Source organism: Nelusetta ayraudi, unplaced genomic scaffold (genome assembly GCF_046127955.1).
Source record: "Nelusetta ayraudi isolate G7.1 ecotype Tasmania unplaced genomic scaffold, CSIRO-AGI_Nayr_v1 ptg000008l, whole genome shotgun sequence".
NCBI lineage: Eukaryota > Metazoa > Chordata > Actinopteri > Tetraodontiformes > Monacanthidae > Nelusetta > Nelusetta ayraudi.
The window spans coordinates 2314114-2334195 of record NW_027466058.1 but is presented as its reverse complement, the minus strand read 5'-3'; the positions used below and the strand labels follow the sequence as shown (position 1 = coordinate 2334195).

Sequence of the window (20082 nt, the reverse complement as noted above, 5' to 3'; positions counted from 1 at the left end):
CACCCACAGTTGGCAGCGAACACTTTCCCATGAAAACTTGCGAAAAAAAACTATTGGGTCGGAGTTCTTGGCCAGGATTAACCAATCACAGCAGCCGAACACAGCCCACTGACGCGTTACATAAAGAGGCGAGGTTCATTTCAGTCTGCAGTGCATGTGATCTTGACGTTCAAGCAACAAGACAGTAAGTTTTTTTTTAGTCGACGAAGAAACCGTGTTCTACGTGTCTGCATTTCGAGGCAACAATGCGAGTTGTGCTAACTTTCCCATTTTTGTTTCAGGTGGACTGCATACACTCTGAATACTACAGTCATGGCTGACAAAGTTGTGCTGTACTATTTCAATGGAAGAGGGAAAATGGAATCAATCCGCTGGCTTCTGACAGTTGCAGAAGTGGAGGTAAAATCAGATTGTGTGTTTGGTGTTATTGCTATTAGCCGCAGTTGTTATAGTTACTCCGACCAATCCCTTTCTCTCACATTCACATTTACAGTTTGATGAAGTGCATCTGAGAACTCGTGAGGACTACGAAAAACTCCTGCGTGGTAAATTTCTTAATATTTTTGCCATTTCCCCCTAATCTGAAGAATTTGTGTTCAGCTGTTCACTCGAGCCTACTTATGTAACAGCTGTAATAACTGTAACACTGTGATCACAGTGTTTAGGATGAAGCTCTATTACAAAGCGACCAGGTGAATGATTCACCTGCGGACATGGATGACATGGCCTTTCTTCTTCTCTGCAGATGGAGATCTAATGTTCCAACAAGTTCCCCTGGTGGAAATGGATGGCATGAAACTAATTCAGTCGAAAGCAATTCTGCATTACATCGCAGGAAAATACGACTTGTTCGGGAAAGACCTCAAGGAGCGAGTCATGTACGATTCTCCCTGTGCACGACAGAAGTGTTTACAGTGCAGTGGGTTCATCAGCGTGACAAGTATGTTTTTGATGCTTTCCCTCAGGATCGAAATGTACTCCGAAGGATTGATAGATCTGATGGAAATGATGATGAAGCTGATCTTCATGGGGGATACAACTGCAGAGAAGGAGAACATTCTGAATAAAGCAAAGAACCGATACCTTCCTGTCTTTGAAAAGGTACCACCTCTCACCGTGCACATTCCATGAAATTTCTGAAAAGATGGAAACTATGTTTGTGAGTATTTTATTCATGACCACTAAACAAAATGATGTCACTTTAAAAAAACAAAAAAAACAATAGGTCCTCATTGAGACGGTCCACCTGGTGGGAGGTAAAGTGAGCTTGGCAGATGTGCTGCTGACTGAATGCACCCTGATGCTGGAGGAGCTTTTTGTTGGAATTCTTGGAGACTTTCGCAACATAAAGGTATATTCATCAAAGAGATATACAGAAAGTAAATGCCAAAAAATCAATAGAAAATGTATATTCCAGATATTATCCTCCAGAGTTATGATGTTTTTTGGTCTTTTTTTGTTTTTCCTGCCAGTCCTTCCAGGGGCGGATGACATCGATTCCTGCTATCACCAGGTTCCTGCTGCCAGGAAGCAAAAGGAGGCCACCACCAGATGAAGTGTACAAAAATACTGTTATGGAGGTTCTCCAATTCAAATTGCCATAAAAATGAATGAAAACTACTACTACTACTCAGAGTTTCCTTACTAAAGAAGCACAGCCTGCACTCTACATTAATCAATATTGGTTGATCAATGAAAGTATTGTACTTACAAAACAATGCAACCCATCTATACAGCATTGATAGTCAGATTTAAAAATTGAATGTTTTTACTTTTATTTTTCAAACATTGTACGTTGAGTTTTCATTTTTTTTCCCCTCCAAAATGAAACAGTTCAATGTTTTTCCACACGTACCCTCAGCAATGAACAAATGAATCATTTTGTGTTACTAAAATACCCTAATCCACATGGGTAGTACTGAAAGGTTTCTGTTCAGATGGAAGTTCTGGTGAGCTAGAAATGCTTAATATGGTAGTTTTATAATTAATCATAAAACAATAAACAGTAAGAAAGTCTTCTGTCTGCTTTGTGTTCTGACATTCATACACCAACATGTGGTAGCAGCGGGAACACCATCGGTAAGATGTGAGAAAAAGAAGGGGGAACGGTGTCAAAAGTTCATCACATGAGTCATTCAGTTCTTGTTCTGCCGTGGGAATCCGATTACTTTGCATTTCAACATATTAAAGCGCTGTTCAGAGTGGGAAACATAGATTTCACTCCATCTGAACTTCAGAAAAATGATCATGATTAAAAGGCTTTCGCTTAACTGTAGCCACCTCAAACAGTGGACTCCTTGGATTCTTAAAATAACAAGAGCCACCAATGTGACCACATATTGCAGAAAACTGTGGCTTTAGGGAGGAAGATACAGAAAACTTGCAGATACAGTTGTCTAAAAGGCACGTATTAAAAATATGATGACATTTTAAGCCACACAGTCCATGATCTATTATGGTTTTTACGTGTTGTGCAATACTGAGCTTGACCTTACACTACACATGATCCATCAGGCATTAGCTTTCCGGATTTCTTGTATCTCATTCCCATTTCTATCAGTATCAGCTATTGAAAAACAGGGCATGTCTTGCATGATTTATCCCATTTTAAAAACCTTATTCATTAAATATGAAATAGAAATTTCCCTTGTTTTTCCAGCTTCATTTGTTCCCTGAATCCACTGTAAAAATATTATGTTTCACATACTACAGGGGTTGGCATTCATTCATAAACATGATACGTCTGTTTACAGCTGCATGGTGTAAAATGAGATTGTTTGCAGCCTGTTTGTGCTGCACTTCACGTTGTGGTCATCCAAAGTTTCTGCTCTCAGGGTTTTCCTATCGGGACATGAAACCAGATATTCTCTCAGGTGCTCTTACTTCCATGTGGGCCAGGCTATGGGCAGCAGATCCTGGAGCAGGGAAGGACTCAGCCAGGCATCATGCCACCGCAGCCACCTGCACACCCGCAGCAGATGATACAACAGCAGCAGCAGCCCCTGCCCCTTCAGCCGGTGCCTCCCTGCCAGCCTCCGCCTCTTAACCAACACTGCACACCTGCGAGGCCTCTCCAGCAGATCCAGCCCTCCTCCACGGCCGCCCCTGCCACAGTGTACCAGTGGCACGCGCATTTCGGTGCAGGAGCAGTAACCAAAGCACATCTTGAAGCAGTAGCAGCCTGCAGGAATGCCACAGAGGCATTTACCCCACATCATCAACAAGAGTCCTTAGAGTCTTCTATTGGTACATCATGTTCATCAAGATGATGCATAATAAATTTGTTAATGTGTGACTGACTGTGTGACTAATGAAAGGGATGTGGTGAGGTCATACAGTAGGTTTATGTTCAAGATTGCCACCACTTTATCAGCAACTGGAAAAGGTTCACATTCAGAACAATAGTTGAACACCAACTGCACGCTTAAATTTAAGGACAGATATGAAGAACGGCACGACAATGTACATACATGGGCATACAGATAGTTGTCTACATAGCAGTAAACAAATCTTAGTTACTTCCTTAATTCTCCCCGACTATGTGTCCCTGCAGCATGAGTCAAGCAGTGAGATACTTGTCAACAATCACTGTGGTCCAATAACTGTGACGTTTTCCATGTAAGGAAAGAAGAGCTCAGAAATTATATGATAACATGATGACACTACAGATTGCAAGTCAATTAGATCATTTGGGTCAAATGAAGTTGATTGCAGCATCTTGATTGACTGGATACCTGGGATTTTTTTTTCTTTCATTTATGTATCAAAATAACACATTATGTGTAAGCAAATATTACATGATAGATGATCTAAATGATCATATGTCTTTAAAAGAAAACCTGTTGAACGTCATAACGTTAAGTGCGTCCTTACTCATTGTGTCCTGCAGAGGGCAGTGTTATCCTGAACGTAATGTTACCTGTCCTACTTATCTATCATGTTCCGGTTCCGGTTTTGTTGTTGTGAAGAAAAGCAGAGCTCCAGCGTGGTCGCACTTTCCTGCCTGATAAATAAATATGTCTGGAGAAGGCTAAAGATATGAGATATGTTCTCCGAGAGTTGTTCTAAATCTCCACCGCAAGGCACTTCGTTCGACAAAACCCTTTTGACTTCATTAGTCGTATTAGCATTCATTGAAATTCAAAGTAACTTTATTTTTCTGTTTCCAACTTATACCAGTCACAGATAACAAGCACACATAGCCATGTTGGCACTAGCATCATTTCATTGAAATTAAAAAAACTTTATTTATCTGTTTCTAACTCATACCAGTCACAGATAACAAGCATACATAGCATGTGTTTTGTCATAATGCACAAATACGTGGCAGAAAGAAATCAGAAGGATGAAGTAAAGTTTTTCTCGTTCGGCGTCCAAACAGAAAAAAAAGTTTGAATTGTGACGCTAAAAGGGGCAATATTTTTGTACAATGCACCATCACTGTGTCACCTATTTCATATTTCCTTCTGTTCACCTGCTCTGCTGTCAAAGTCCATTACGTAATTCATATTTTCGAGCCCTGCTTTGACTGCGGTCAAGTCAAACAAACGGCCAAAGTTCGCAGCGAACACTTCCCCATGAAAACTTGCGAAAAAAACTTTGAGTCTTGCCAAATTGCCAATCTCAGCAGCCTAGGTCAGCCCACTGACGTTACATAAATAGACGAGGTTCAGTCTGCAGTGCCGTTGATCTTGACATTCATCGTCAACAAGACAGTACGTTTTTCATACCACGAAGAAACCGTGCATTACGTGTTTACATTTGGAGGCAACATAAGGTTATCAGGCGTGCTAACTTTCTCATTTTTGTTTCAGGTCGACTGCATACACTCTGAATACTACAATCATGGCTGACAAAGTTGTGCTGTACTATTTTAATGGAAGAGGGAAAATGGAATCAATCCGCTGGCTTCTGACAGTTGCAGAAGTGGAGGTAAAATCAGATTATGTGCATGGCGTTATTACTACTAGTAATAGTAGTAGTAGTAGCAGCAGCAGTTGTTATAGTTGCACTGGTCAAACCCTTTCTCTCATATTCACATTTACAGTTTGATGAAGTGCATCTGAGAACTCGTGAGGACTACGAAAAACTCCTGCGTGGTAAGTGATTTTTATTCTTATTTTTGCCTTTTCCCCAAATCTGAAGAATTTGCATTTGTTCAGCTGTTAACTTCAACCTACTTATGAAACTACTTGGACTGAGATCACAGTGTAGAGGTGAACCTCTATCGCCACTTGACAAGCGACCAGGTGAATGATTCACCTGCGGACATGGATGACATGGCCTTTCTTCTTCTCTGCAGATGAAGATCTAATGTTCGAACAAGTTCCCCTGGTGGAAATGGATGGCATGAAACTGATTCAGACGAAAGCAATTCTGCATTACATCGCAGGAAAATACGACCTGTTCGGGAAAGACCTCAAGGAGCGAGTCATGTACGATTCTCCCTGTGCACGACAGAAGTGTTTACAGTGCAGTGGGTTCATCAGCGTGACAAGTATGTTTTTGATGCTTTCCCTCAGGATCGACATGTACTCTGAAGGATTGATAGATCTGATGGAAATGATTATGATGCTGATCTTCACTGAGGATGCAGCTGCTCAGAAGGAAAACATTTTGAATAAAGCAAAGAACCGATACCTTCCTGTCTTTGAAAAGGTACCACTTCTCACCGTGCACATTCCATGAAATTTCCAAAAAGATGAAAACTAAGTTAAGTATATTATCCATGACCATTAAACAAAATGATGTCACTTTTTAAAAAAACAGGTCCTCATTGATACGGTCCACCTGGTGGGAGGTAAACTCAGCTTGGCAGATGTGCTGCTGACTGAATGCACCCTGATGCTGGAGGAGCTGTTCGCTGGAATCCTTGGAGACTTTCCCAACACAAAGGTAAATGCATCAATGTACAAACAAATTAATGCCAAAAAATGAATAGAAAGCATAGATACCAAATATTATCCTCCAGAGTTGTGATGTTTTTTTTATTTATGTTTTTTTGTTTTTTCCCGCCAGGCATTCCAGGGCAGGATGAGATTGATTCCTGCGATCAACAGGTTCCTGCTGCCAGGAAGCAAAAGGAGGCCACCACCAGATGAAGTGTACAAAAATACTGTTATGGAGGTTTTCCAAGTCAAACTGCCATCAAAATGAACGCACACCCCACGCTCTGTCAGTATAGTTCATTCATTATTGAGGCACAGCCTGCGCTGCACAGACATCTTTTTTTTTTTTAATCCACAGTATAATATTGTATGAAACAACATGTGCAGCATTGAAATGAACAGCTTTTATTAAATGTTTTTTTTGTGTGAAAATATTAAGTTTGGACTCTTATTTTTCAAAAAAATTTTGAGAAAATGTGGTTTTGATGAATACATGTATACATGAGACACAATTTGTGAATATTTTGAATATTTTTTATTACATTTTTTCAGTAGTAAAAAAAACAAAATCAAAAACAGTTCAATGCTTTTTCCACACGTACCCTCAGCAAAATAATGGTATCAATTTTTAATATGATTGCAAACATTCAAGTAGATTATTACTGAAAGCTTAGCAGCCCGAAACACCAATACAACTGTAGTTTCAAGAATTAGCTTATTCTTCAGTAAACTTTGAACTATTTTGCTGTTTTGTACTGAATAGCTTAGCGTTATTAAATCTCCCTAATCCACAATGGTAGTAGTGAAAGGTTTCTGTTCAGATGAAAGTTCTGCTGAGCTGGGAATGATTAATATAGTAGTTTTATAATTAATTATAAAACATGATTTGCTCACTGACAGTTAGAACGTCGTCTGTCTGCTTTGTGTTCTGACACTCACACACCAACATGTAGTAGCAGCTGGAACACCATCAGTAAGCTGTGAGAAAGAGAAGGGGAAACAGTGTCAAAAGTGCATCACATGAGTCATTCAGTTCTTGCTCCGCTGTGGGAATTTGATTACTTTGATTACTTTCTATTAACAAGCTGTTTTGGATGGGGGGAAAAAGAGATCACTACACCACTTCCATTTAATTTTTCTAATTCTGAACTTCAGAAAAATGCATATCATTAAAGCTGCCTAAAAAAAGTAGACAAGATGATTCTTAAAATAACACGAGCCAGCAATGTGACCACATGTTGCAGCAAAACGCAGTTTTAGGGAGGAAGTAGATACTGAAAATCTGCAGACCCAGGTGTCGTCATAAGGCACGTATTAAAAATCTGATGACATTTCAAGCCACACAGTATTTCCCTGATCTATTACGGTTCTTACATGTTGTGCAATGTGCAATATTAACCCTGACCTTAAACCACATATGATCCCAGCAGGCATTAGTTTTCGGGATTTCTTGTATCTCACTCCCATTACTATCGACAGGAGTCCAGAGGCCACTGCAAACAAACGGAAGGAACGCCATGACGTGATTCTGATAGGATGCTGCAACCAGTTGGCATGCTGGGATGGACTGAACCATACTCACACAATGAGACCTTGATGTCCCTTGGGTCATTGGAAACATTCAGCGCACCATAAGCAGATAGTCCACCAAACACCAGACCGGCCATCAACGACATGACGCTACCTGTAATCATATAAACGCATGCTTTTATGATCAGTGTGAATTATTTACCAAATCGTCTCCTGAGGTCAGCAAATCATGCAATACATTGGGAATTTAACCCAGTGTGGGCCTTTACCTTTTCTCTTGTACCCCATAAACCCTCCAAAGACAACAGCTGCAGCATAGCCGAATCCAAACCAGTCCACAGCCATCGTGAGGCTGAAAAATATGCCATTAATGGTTTATTCATTGGTGTTATTATCAGGAGAGACCAGCAGTTTAATACACACAAACTCTGACCACTAAACAAACAGCTATGATGCAACTTTTCCTTCAATAAAACTGTATGTAAACCAAAACACACATCAGAACAGTATTGCAAGCCTTTGAACTCCTGTATAAAATAAATGTTTGTTTTTTAAGTTCAAGTAAAAAAAAAAGAAAGAAAGAAGAAGAACATCTTCTCATAATGCTTGACAAAGCTGTACGTCTGATAGTTCTCTAGATGTCGCTGTCAGACTTTGAGATGCCTGAGTGCAAAGTATCATGATAGGAATCGTAAATAAACAAGAAACAGACGCATATTCAGTAATAATAAAACGGGGGAAAAAAACAACGGGAGGGGGAGGCGGGGTTCGTCCTCACTTACTATAGAAATATAACTATTATCGTTTGAAGAGATCTTGTGTTACATACCTTGAATCCAAATGAAGGACCAAAAAGGTAGCAACAGGAGTAGAGGCGGCTCAACTCTCTAACGCACTTCCTTGTTTCAGCTTGCAGAGCGTATCACGCATGCGCCGTGGAGCTTGCGCTGTGTTTGCTGACACTTGAAAAGGTAGGGTTTGTGAAATTGCCAGAAACCACCACTGGCGTCGTACAAAAATTTTCTACAACGAGCCTAACTTCGACCCCTGAGAAAAATGTTGACTTTTACAGATGAAAAGTACTTTTTTGACGTTAACAAGACGTCCGTTTTTCCTCCCTTTCCTTCACGTTGGTGAATTCAGAATCCCATTTGTGCCAAATAGAAGTAGTGGTAAATCTAAAAGGCCATTAGTCCGTCCATTATATCAGCTGAAATTGCATTCAAGGTAAAACTATTCTGTTTCCTCATGCTTTTTCCAATTCAGCAGAAATATTCTTAATGCCTTACTGAAAACTACTGAGTGAAAACATCGAAGGTTATATCCATCAGGTCACCATGCAGATGAAATAGCTTTTAACTGGGCTAGAACTCGCATTTTCAATTTGTCAAGGGTAATTTCTGTAGCCACAATGTACCCGAAGGTTATTGATAACTCAAAGGGACTTATTTTCAATCATGTGAGATAAAGTGTAAACTCAAGCTCAGTCTATTTAAATAGATAAATTGGCTAGAAAACCATAAAAGCTGATCATTATTTTAATCTTAGACGCATATATTCAGCAAATGGCCAGCGAATGGGACCTGTGTCTGCATTGTCACATAAACCAAACCAACAAAGGTCACAGATCGATTCCCCAGAGAAAGCCACTTTATTAACTCTGACCCCATCCCCAGACAGATGCAAACATTAAAGGTTTTGTCATTTAATAATAGTCCTCAAAAAAGTGTAATTCAATGCATGTTTAGAGTAAATCAGGCCACTGTGAGTTGTAGACAACGTGGCCGCGCACTGGCAGGAGCAGCGGCTCCAGCAGCACGCCTCCTGGAGTCGCCGAGTAGCTGAGGAAAAAATGCCACTGTGGCCCTCTGAGAGAAGACTGAGGACCCGCTCCTCCAAGGAGAAGGCACCGATTTCCAGAAGCCATTAGCATTTAAATACTGTCTAAACGGTTTCCTGATGAGTTGCAGTCTGACCTTGTCAAGATAAAAATTACTATAAAATGGTCGACCAGGGTCCTTTAAGAATAAGGAAGCAATTTTCAAGTGAGGTATTGAAGCGACATGTAAAAAGAGACAGAGAGAGAGAGAGAAAAAAAAGGAGGGCAGGGAGGGTGAAAAAGAACCAAGAGACAGATCCACACTTACATTCTGGAAACTTGAGAGACCAAATTAAAAGGGGGACATATGAACAAAGATGTAAAGTGACAAGTGGAGAATGCAATGATTTCTTTACAGTAAACAACAACGATGGACAGAGCGAATTTCACAATACAGCGATTCTTATAATACGAATGGCTTCGGATGCACAGGGAACTGTGACACACCGGTAACATGGCTTTGTCGTATATTGCTAGATTGCAAGAGAGCTGTAGCATAAACCCATATAAAAGTACAGGAACAATAAAAAAAAAAAAAAGTTATTTTGATGTTGTCAAAAACAAAAACAAAAACAAAACAAAAAACTCAAAATAATAATAAAGGTTGTGTTTCACTGCCGAGTGTGGCCTTAAAACACTTATTAGAACGACATGGCAAACGACAGGTTTTGGCCGTGACTTTTAAAGGAGCTATACAGAAACATTCGGAAAACGTCGCCACGAGATGCCGCAACGAAAACAAATAACCGCAGGCACGTGCTCGGTGGGCTCCTGTTAGGCGCTCAACCACTGAACAACCACTGAGCAAACAAGAATGTCATGGGATGGTGAATGCTTCATGGACGACGTCGAGCTACGAAGGACAGGATGTCAGAAGCATATAGAAGTACATTTCCTCCATTGTTTTAGCTTTCTTCCTGTAAATGACTACTGTTAATGTTAGCACCAAGCAGTATCTGTTTCTCTGCTATTTGTTGTTCATTGACACAGTGTTGGAAGGAAGAGAGGGGGGACCTAAGGTCCCAAAGCCAGCGAAAAGGGGATTCACACGTATGAATAAGAACTCACCGAGTTGTGCGACGTCTAATGAGCGATTTGTGTACAGCTCCTTTAAACATCATGAGGACATCATTACTTCACATTGGCGCAACACTTTTTTTGGGATATTAATATCAGGGAAAAAGAGAGAGTGGGAAATTGAAATAAAAACCCACACACATTGGCATTATGAAACCTACTTTCCCCTGCTACAGTCTTTTGTGGTAGAAAACAAAGTAGAATAAAGAAGCTGGTGCAAATAAATACGAAAACCTGCGGAGAGATGAACGCACTTTCTTTGTTGCACTCACGCGTCACAAATAAAACACTTTAAATAAGAAAAGTGCATAATCCTCCCGACGCACAAGAACCAAGTCAGTGCTTTCAGTAATTAACGGTCTTCAAGTCAGCAGCTGATAATTTTTTCTTTCTTCCCGGTAAATATTTGCAATTATTGAGATAAAATAAAATAAAATGGGAGCAATTTGTTGGCGGCCAAATGTTTCAAATAGAAAACAGCATGCAAGAGGGCATTTGTCCTGGCTGAAAACTGATGGAGGATAACATGGAAAGAAGCAAATTACATGTTATTTCATTGAGTCTATCGACTGAGGGGAATTTTTCTCCAACACCTGTAATTAACAACCCCTAATTCTTTTGTTGTTAAAGGCATTAAATCCAAATTGCGTGAGGGAATAAGTCGCACAGAGGGCAGAAGATATCGCCTGATCTCTGTTCACCTTCGGGCTTAAGGCCTCCAGTGAGCTAGCTAGTCGCGTGGGGTGAAGAACCGACACTCTCGTCGGATGCTGCTCTGAATCCAGAACAGGCTTGGCGTCGATCGGATGCGGGGGGAAAAAAAATGGCACCGTGTTTTTTTCCGTGTCCTGTGTGCGTCTCGCCGCTGCGCCCCCCCCTCCCCCACCCCTCCCCTCCTGCCCATGCGTTAGGGGGAGACGTTGACCCAGAGCCAGCCGAGCAGCGTCCCGTACACCCAGGTCCTGGCGTAGACTTTCCTGCCGCTCTCCGTCAGCAGCAGCGACACAGTCAGTCCCCCCAAGACCAGCAGCGACGGGAGGGTTTTGCAGAGGCTGAGGGGAGACACTCGGCCCTCCCCGGGGAACTTGGTCAGTTTGTCCGCGTCCTCCGATTCGTAGAAATTCTTCAGCAGCCTGCGAAGAGGAGATAAGTTGCTGAGGAATTGGGCACGAGCGCGGCTGCAGTTCAGGAGGTTGTTAAAAGTTAGCTCAGAAGAAATAAAAATGGCCGCGTTTAAGGTTTTGAGGCTTCACTGTCGGCCTCCATCAAGCTTTGTGACAATTTATCATGAGTTCACTTTTTTAAAGAAGTGCTATTAAGTGCTAAACTTTTACCTTCTAATAATAACAATGATGATAATAATAATAATAATAATAATAATAATAATAATACTACATTTTATTTAAAAGCGCTTTTCAAAACTCTCAAGCATACAATTAATGATAAAGAAAAAAAGCACACATAATTAATGAAACAGAAAAATAGACTTCTAGACTTAATTGTGTCATTACTTCATTAATTTTTCATAGAGCCGTGTGATTAGATACAAAAAACATTTTCACTTTCACTAATCTCACAAAGCCACTGTATTAGAATCTAAGAGCTGATTTTTCACGGCTTTAATTAAATCAACTTTCATCCATCCATCATCTTCTGCGTCTGCCTTATCTGCACCAAGGCTCTCGGGGGTTTTCCTGGAGCGCATTCCAGGGGGTCAAAGGGCAATATTGAGGCAGTATTACACCTTGTACAGGTTGCCAGCTCATGGACACACACACACACACACACACACACACACACACACACACACACACACACACACACACACACACACACACACACACACACACACACACACACACACACACACACACACACACACACACACACACCCCCCCCTATGGAATTTAGAGTTGCCAATTTGCCTCGCATGCATCATGTGTTCGGACTGTGGGAGGAAGCCGGAATACCTGGAGTGCTAAATCAACTTCATTTATCTATTTACATGTATTTTGAGCATTTCAAAGATAAAATTGTTCTTCTTGAACAAAATCTTCCACAAAGTGTTTTTAAGGGGCGGTAATATCTTCAAATCAACTTCTAATTTTCCCTTCATTACAGTCCTTCTCTAATCTTGGTGCTTGCCTGCTTTCAATCTACCTTACCCGCGAAAACAGCTTTTCAATAAGGGCCTGGGGCCTCACGCTGGACACCTGATAGAGATCACTAATAAGAAGCACAGCGGTGGGTGCAGTGGGAAAACACAAAAGACCCCACAGTTTGCACGCATCGCCAATTGATCAACATGAATCACCACCGTGACTAACTGTTCCTCTCACACGCTCGCACACACACACACGCACGCACGCACGCACACACACTTACCGGTCTTTAATTTCGAAGCGCTCGTGTAGCCACCTGCGGAAAAACACTGGCTCTGCAGGAATTTCCTTTACGTCCACACGCTCGAAGTGTATGTGGACCCGGGGACATTCTTTACACAGGAATTCTGTCAAACGCACAAAAAAAAAAAAAGAAGAAATAACAAGACTAAACAAAAACAGGAAGCGCCTTTCAGCAACACGGCACGTACAGTGAGCACTTAAAATTAACACAGGGTGACAATGATGGAGTGGGGCGGCTGTGACGCTGGCCTGAATGAAGTCCCTTTGATTCAGGGGTAAATATAGACGGGGTCAAGATCCAGTGTCAACGTGACATGTGAAGAAAATAAGACCCAGTTGCAGCATCGCCGACTAAGAGTTGTTGTTGTTTTTTTTGTTTTTTTTTAAAATGACTGAGAGCATTGAGTGAACGAAGAAACCCGAATGATCCGAGGAGGTCAGACACAAAAATGTAACAAGTGTGAACGCTCAAGGCTACACGTGTGTCCCCAGAGACCTTCCACTTCCTGTTTCCACAACATGAATCAGGAAACCTGTCGCCGAGGCCCAAAGAGGAAGCCCGATCGAATGCGGCGGTGGCAGCGGCGGCGAGCGACGCCTTCTGCAACATCGATCGGCGAGCTGACACGCCGGGCCGGGCCCCCCCCCCTAGCAGCGTGCGATTGGAATAGCGGCGGGGAGCTCGTCACGACCGGTACACGGTGTGGCTACGCGTGACACAAACGCTGGAGCGAGCCAAAAGTTGTTTCTTCGGAGAAATGACAACCTTCCTTCCTTTCCTCCTGCGCTGGAAGAGGGTAAGCGCTGCTCTGGGGCTCCGAGTGCGTGTTGAGGCCTGTCACAATAACAGCGGGTCAACACTTCAGACTGCAGCGACAATCTGATCAAAACACTTTAAACTCACACGCTCCCCACTGAAGAAACGGCTCATTAAGAGGAGCGGCGAGACAATATTTACCTCCCGTCTGTTAGGGCTGTGTGATTAATCCATTCTGAATTGAAACAGGATTTATTAGTCAAGACGCTGTTAAATAAAGGAAAATCTTAAAATCGATTTTTCTCTGGCTTGCTTCCAGGCTGTGCGCCTCTTATAAAGGTTTGCACTTTATTCATTCGTCGTTGTTCAAGAAGATGATAGAAAAACCTTTGATTTTCAAAGTGATGTTTAGTCAAAGACAGTTAGGTTTGTCACTTTATCCACAGGGAGATTCATTTGTGTTTGTCACTTTATTCCCAAATAAAGGAACTTCATCTCCGTTTATGAAGAACCTGCTCATTTTCCAGTCAAGTTTGGTGAAAGTGAGGTTCTCACTACATTAATCCCAAGGGATTCATTCATCTTTGTTGGGTGACGAAGACTATAAATGTTGTCACTTTACTAAACCCAAAGAGGGTTTACAGTATCTTTCAGTTCCACTTTGTTGTTTGCCATTTTTCTTTAAAAAATAAAGATAAAATATTTGAAATAATTTATTCCATTGTCTTTTGTAGTTTTACCCAAAAATTTATATTGAAAGTTTTCAGAGAGAAAAAGAAATTGTGATATTATTTTTGTCCAAAATCGCCCAGGCCTACTGTCCGTGTTTCTATCAACAATATGATCTGAAAATGGAGCATAACATTTTCTATGTTTGAGTCAGAATTAGCTGTCTAATCCTTAAAACACCAACATGCAACATGAATTTCAACAAAAACGAAGAACAGCCGTTAGATGCACAGCCAGCACAGATGCTATGTCAGTGTGAATAATAGATGCATGCAAATATTTTTGTCCCCTTGTTTCAATTAAAACTGTGTCGGTTGTATGTTTTGCTTTTTTTTTTTTTTTGCTACTACACATAACTTTAAAAAAAACAAACAAAAAAAAACCTAAGTAACTTCTATTAAAAAAAATAATTTCATTGCAAAATCAATCCCTACTCATTGTGTTCAAAGCACAAAGAAATCAGCTCGGCCTCAGATCTTGTCAACGCTACAATGGCATGAGGCGATTCAAACTGTTTACGCTGATGGAGACATTCGACGGATGCGACGCGGCCGACGACGTGCGAGCTCACACGGCCCGCCGCGAGTCACTTCCGCCGGACACCCGCCGTCACCCTCGCTGCGTCAGGCGGCGGAACCTTGGTGACGGGAGGAACGCTTTCTGATTCCCTTTCTTCTATTTCTAATCGCGCGTGGCTGTTTATTCCCGGCCGCGACGGGATGTTTTCGGACCTTCGGACGGAAGACTGAAAACACAAACACGGCGTTGCCGAGTCGATGCACGTCTGCTGACCTGTACACATTAATTACGTGATTAATTATGGAGGGCTGGAGGTGGGAAACAATCCATACCTGCGCGGCTAACGACGAATCGACCGGGGAGGGAATTGAATGCTGCTACTGCAGGCCGACTCGTTGTGGTTATGCGTTACTTGGACGTTTTACACGGTGACAAGTCTGACAATGTCCATTCTGGTTAGATTTATTTCACCATCACTTTGACTGAATCTTCACGATCAGGTGGTGGCAGGTGAATTCGGGAACAAACGCGCACGTCGACCGTCAAGAGGACCAATTCTGCAAATGCAACACATTTATTTATATTTTCGCTCACTGGTTGCACTTCATTTACAGCCTGCTTTGCTTTTTTCCTTTCACACCTCCTATGATTGCGTTACTTCTTAATTACAGAGAGTGTTCAGACATGCAACGCGCCCTTATGAGTGGCTGCATAATTAAAGCTGCCGCTTTGGTTTTAATTAAGACGACGCAGTTCCTTTGTTTTCCGTCCTACGGCTACGCAAAATGAATTAACAAAAAAATAAAGTGTTTGTGCGATGTCCCCACTAAGTGCACACAGGAAAGCCGACATGAGTGGTCCAACGTGTTTTGCCGTTTTCTGCGCGGCTACTCGGACCTGTTTACGTGCGAATTGAAAAGCCAACGGTGGCCCGGTGCACAGCGGCGCTGTCCGCAGCGAGGCGGCCATGATAACAGCTTGTTTTTGAGCGCGGCGCTGCCAGCTAACTGCGAAATAAAATAACAGGAAAGGAGTCATGAATGGGCAGAAATGTTTTGAGCTGACCAGTGAGACTAAAACAGGATGACAAACGGATAACGCTCCTCGAAAAAAAATACATGACACAACGAGATCCAGGCTTGACGGCTTGAGGACGGAGCAGTGAATAAAGCGTTCGCATTCGTTTGTGCTCACCTGGCATCGACGGCGCTGGCTTTCTCTGGCGGGAGGCATCCAGGGATCCCTCGTAGGCCACGGTGATGTCGTACACGGCATCCAAGTGGCCTCTCATGGTCTGCAAGGCGATGTGAGAGGCCTTCATCCTGGGTGTCAGCGTGTGGGACAGCACACCCAGCCCTACAGGGGGAAAGAAAGCACGCATGCATGAGAGATTAATTCCAAATTCTTTATTTTATTAATATGAAATTTGCACGGCTCAACATGTGCACACAATGGCCATGAAACACATGTGACAGCGGATGATAAGGGGGTGGGGTGTGCCTGCAGCCTACCGTCGCGCCACCGTCCTATGCGCACTAATGCCCCGGTAATAAGAGATAAAGTCATGTGCACATGTTGGCTGCACAGAGCGGTTTATTTGGATTAATGGGGGAAGGTGATATTCAGAGCTGTAGCCCGCAGAAAGGCTTAATCTGGGCACAACATGAGCCGACTAACTCGACACACACACACACGCAGCGCAGCTGTACGGTCGCAACGCGTGCACCATTCTGACATTCGACATCAAAGCTTTAACAGAATGCGACCTGGAATGAAAGAGCTACACGTTCAAATCTCTGCAGTTTACGTTTGCACTTAAAACAGATTAAAGGAGTTAGTGGGAAATACTTTTCCTTAGTTCTGCAAATACACAACTGACTGGCTGCCTGATAGCCAAGTAGCTCCTTGTTGCTCACGACTTTTAGCAAAGCTGAACAGTTGTTTGGGGGGGGGAGAAAAACAATGTCGAACTCCACCAGTAATCCCCTAGAGACCAATCCAGCGCTTAATTTCCAAGTAAATCTCTGATAATTCAACACAGAGAAACAAGTAAATCAATTCCACGGGTTTTTGGGTGACACCTGTGTCACCAGGCATCGAGAGCTACCATGCACAAAGTTCAATTCATTCAAAAAAACTTTGCATTTAGATCATTGATTTATTAAACCTTTGGTGGTCTGCAAGGTGACCAGGGTTGTCTGAGTCAGCAGTTTTTCCACAATGAATGAGCTGCCCTGAATTAGTATGCAGCAGAAGAGCAGCGAACAGCTGCTGCCATGACAGTACCTTCTTTCGCAGCGAAGGCCTGACTGTCGGCGATAACGTTCTTCAGCTCGGGATTATAGCGAGTTCCTTCTGGGAAGATGACGAGGTACATCTGTGGGAAGAAAACACACGTTATAAAGGAGAGCGCTCAGTCTAGGCGTTCATACTGTGGCCGGCGTATCGGACGTTTTCATCCAAGCCTTGTTTCTGAAGTCATTTGGCATTTGAAGATTTTGGTGTTGCTGAGTCAGCAACTTTCCCTCGTCTTCTTTTACTACTGAGAGTTCACCGAACAGAGTCACGGGCTAACAATTTACAAGACTATACTAAAATCTTATCTTAATCTTGTCTTAAAATAACTCAATGCAGATGCTTATCTTCTGCTAAGCTGTAAAGTTTTGTTGTAGTCAAAGTATAAGATAATATTAATTTTAATGAAAACCAAACTCTCTTGTTTGAGTCAATGCAACTGCCCTTGTAAGTGAGGGAAAGAAGGACAAAGAACTGAGGTTAATTTCTAACCTTTAGTCATACTTTACACATCTTGTAACTTCTCTCTCTACCTCTTAATAAAAACATAGGACTGAACCCTGTTGCCAAATTCACCACCATTTGACCACATTCACTACATGACACTGGTCATTCCAACTTCTCATCGACTGCAAACAGTGCACGATGAGGAAACAGTAGTGGGGCAAAGGCCACTTTCAGCAACATTAATATGTCAAAGTCAAAAACCTGCAGGTGCACTTACTGGCGCTCCGCACTCAGTCTGATTCAGCAACTTCTTCACCATGGCCTTTTCATTAAACTTTGCACTTCGCTTCACGTAGACCCCTCCGTGCTGAAAGAAAGCCGGTTCGACGGTCAGTGTTGGAATGTAACTGAACCGAAACAGCATTTTTCAATCATTTTCCTTAAAATCGTCGGCGGCTGTGTCGTTACCTGAGAGAAATACCACCCGTACAGAGGCAGCCACTTGAGTCCGTCTTTCAGGACGTAGCGGACGTGACCGATGGCGCTCTGCCTGATGGCCAGCATGTCTGCGATGATCCAGTCAGCTGTATAGAAAGAGAGTTGAGAGCAAACGTTTCACAGTCATTTAATTCAATTAGGCCTAGAATACTTTAAACCACGATGTGCAATGTTTTACCTGTGCATTGGTGATTGGACACGTAGATGACATTCTCTTTGTTCTTTGGTATTTCTCCATATATAATGATCTGAAGAGACAGAATGGGACGTTATAAAGGCCAGTGGAGGTTCTGCTGAGTTGGCAATATATAACCATGATAATAGCAGAATAGTTTAAATGAAGTACAAAAAGCAGGTTCGTTTAGGACTGCAGTTGTTTAACAAAGCGGGATAAGCTCTCAGAGGATTTATCAAAAATGTAACTGGCAACGACTTTTGCCAACAACAGATCGGATTAGACAAAGGTTGAACTACTCCCACCTGTATCACACACACACCCTACATAAACACCATGCCAATGTATGGCGTCACAAAAAAAAAAAAAGGCTAAAGGAATGCAGCCTGTCAAGAAGAGAACCGAACGAGACTTTTGTGAACAACAACAAGAACAACACGCACAAAGTCGGCGGGGCGACGACTCACCTCGACTCCGGTGTAGTGCTCGAAGAAGAAGAGGACCATGCTCTGGTAGATGCAGTACAGCCGGTCGTCCAGTTTGTGGTACAATCTTGCTGGTAGAACGCTGGAAAGGAGGCGCCAGACGCCCCACGACAGAACGTACGCCGGTGCTGTTCCCAGCATGACGGTCGCTGGTAACCAGTAGCGCAGCGAGTGCGTGTGCACGATGAAGGACAGCAGCATGATGAAGTAGTACAAGTAGTAGCAAAATAACTATATATCCCAGAAGCAGGGGAGCGATCCTGTACACTGTTATGACCCTAAAAGTGTGCACAGCATTTATCCCTCAACACACCTGGCCTGCATTCGGCACACCTGCGTGGACGGCTCGGCATAGGAAAGCGCCAAGAGCAGATTTCAACCTTGCGTGTGCACGCCGCGACTCGTCAGGCGGACTTGACAGATGATGACATCAGGCGCGACAGCCGCGACACACGATTAGCTAGTAAACATGAACGCGTCGGAAGCGGAAGCGCATTTCACGCCAATAACGGAACTTATGAGAAACCGTTAGCCAAATTGGAATTACGTGTTTGTTCCAGCCTTTAAAAAATAATAATAATAAAAAAAAAACTTTTGCCAGACACCGTGCGTGACTTCTAATTGTCTCCTCGAACGTGGGTGCGATAGTTCGCTGCAAACAAAACGACAACTCAGCTGTTTGAAGGGGGAGACGCTTTCTTTTCTCCTTCCGAGAGTTCTTCTTTGCCGGCGGCTAGCTGCTCGTAGATTAGCTCCGTGCGGCAAATGTCACACACACACGCACACATACACGCCTCCACTTGCGTCACGACACCTTCCAACATCGACGAATTCCATTGGCCAAGTGACGTAAGCAGCCGACCAATAGGATACAGTTTACATATTGCGCAGAAAAATCTGCCAAAAATAAAGCTTAAAAACGATGATAATATACCAGATTATTATTTTTAAGATAAAAAAAGTATATTATAATTTAGAGGACATCTAATATTCTATGGATCTACATCTGTAGATTAACTTTATCGTGAAATTCTTTTCAATCCGAATCAAAACGCCTTGATTATCCTCAATAAATAACACACAGTAGCACTGAACAAGTAATAATTACACTCAATGTTTTTTAAGATAATCTCACAATAATTGCACAGATATATTGTACCACAGGAGTTACACAATCGTGTCACATCATGATATAAAACAGATTGGCTTTTATTTTAGAACTCTTGTGATTTCTTGGAAAAAGAAACAGAATGTCACTTCCAATTCCATATATTCTATATTAAAAAGCAAACCATTTGCTTGGATAACAGTGAGGCAAGTAGGGATGATGTTCAATATTTCAAGTAAAACAAATCTTTAAAGAGAATGTTTTTTTTTGTTTTTTTTTTAAAAACGTTT

The 20082-nt window shown here is 42.3% G+C and overlaps 4 protein-coding genes across 4 annotated transcripts; 2 read left to right on the top strand and 2 right to left on the bottom strand.

The window, feature by feature from the left end:
* Nucleotides 1–59: 59 nt before the first annotated feature.
* On the top strand, nucleotides 60–2016 carry LOC142883653 (glutathione S-transferase A4-like). The gene is made up of 7 exons (XM_076018695.1): nucleotides 60–184; nucleotides 282–399; nucleotides 494–545; nucleotides 746–878; nucleotides 966–1101; nucleotides 1226–1351; nucleotides 1473–2016. Exons 2-7 carry the CDS (start codon nucleotides 313–315, stop codon nucleotides 1602–1604), a joined length of 666 nt encoding a protein of 221 aa, XP_075874810.1. The 5' UTR covers nucleotides 60–184; nucleotides 282–312; the 3' UTR covers nucleotides 1605–2016.
* Nucleotides 2017–4572: 2556 nt separating this feature from the next.
* On the top strand, nucleotides 4573–6285 carry LOC142883651 (glutathione S-transferase A4-like). The gene is made up of 7 exons (XM_076018693.1): nucleotides 4573–4715; nucleotides 4815–4932; nucleotides 5048–5099; nucleotides 5303–5435; nucleotides 5523–5658; nucleotides 5770–5895; nucleotides 6019–6285. Exons 2-7 carry the CDS (start codon nucleotides 4846–4848, stop codon nucleotides 6154–6156), a joined length of 672 nt encoding a protein of 223 aa, XP_075874808.1. The 5' UTR covers nucleotides 4573–4715; nucleotides 4815–4845; the 3' UTR covers nucleotides 6157–6285.
* Nucleotides 6286–6342: 57 nt separating this feature from the next.
* On the bottom strand, nucleotides 6343–8478 carry tmem14a (transmembrane protein 14A). The gene is made up of 5 exons (XM_076018694.1): nucleotides 8248–8478; nucleotides 7688–7770; nucleotides 7471–7572; nucleotides 7294–7381; nucleotides 6343–6866 (listed from the first exon to the last, which is right to left on the bottom strand). Exons 2-5 carry the CDS (start codon nucleotides 7761–7763, stop codon nucleotides 6824–6826), a joined length of 309 nt encoding a protein of 102 aa, XP_075874809.1. The 5' UTR covers nucleotides 7764–7770; nucleotides 8248–8478; the 3' UTR covers nucleotides 6343–6823.
* Nucleotides 8479–9046: 568 nt separating this feature from the next.
* agpat5 (1-acylglycerol-3-phosphate O-acyltransferase 5 (lysophosphatidic acid acyltransferase, epsilon)) lies at nucleotides 9047–19927 on the bottom strand. The gene is made up of 8 exons (XM_076018692.1): nucleotides 18667–19927; nucleotides 18203–18272; nucleotides 17995–18110; nucleotides 17804–17893; nucleotides 17071–17161; nucleotides 15979–16140; nucleotides 12760–12883; nucleotides 9047–11507 (listed from the first exon to the last, which is right to left on the bottom strand). Exons 1-8 carry the CDS (start codon nucleotides 18883–18885, stop codon nucleotides 11282–11284), a joined length of 1098 nt encoding a protein of 365 aa, XP_075874807.1. The 5' UTR covers nucleotides 18886–19927; the 3' UTR covers nucleotides 9047–11281.
* Nucleotides 19928–20082: the final 155 nt, after the last annotated feature.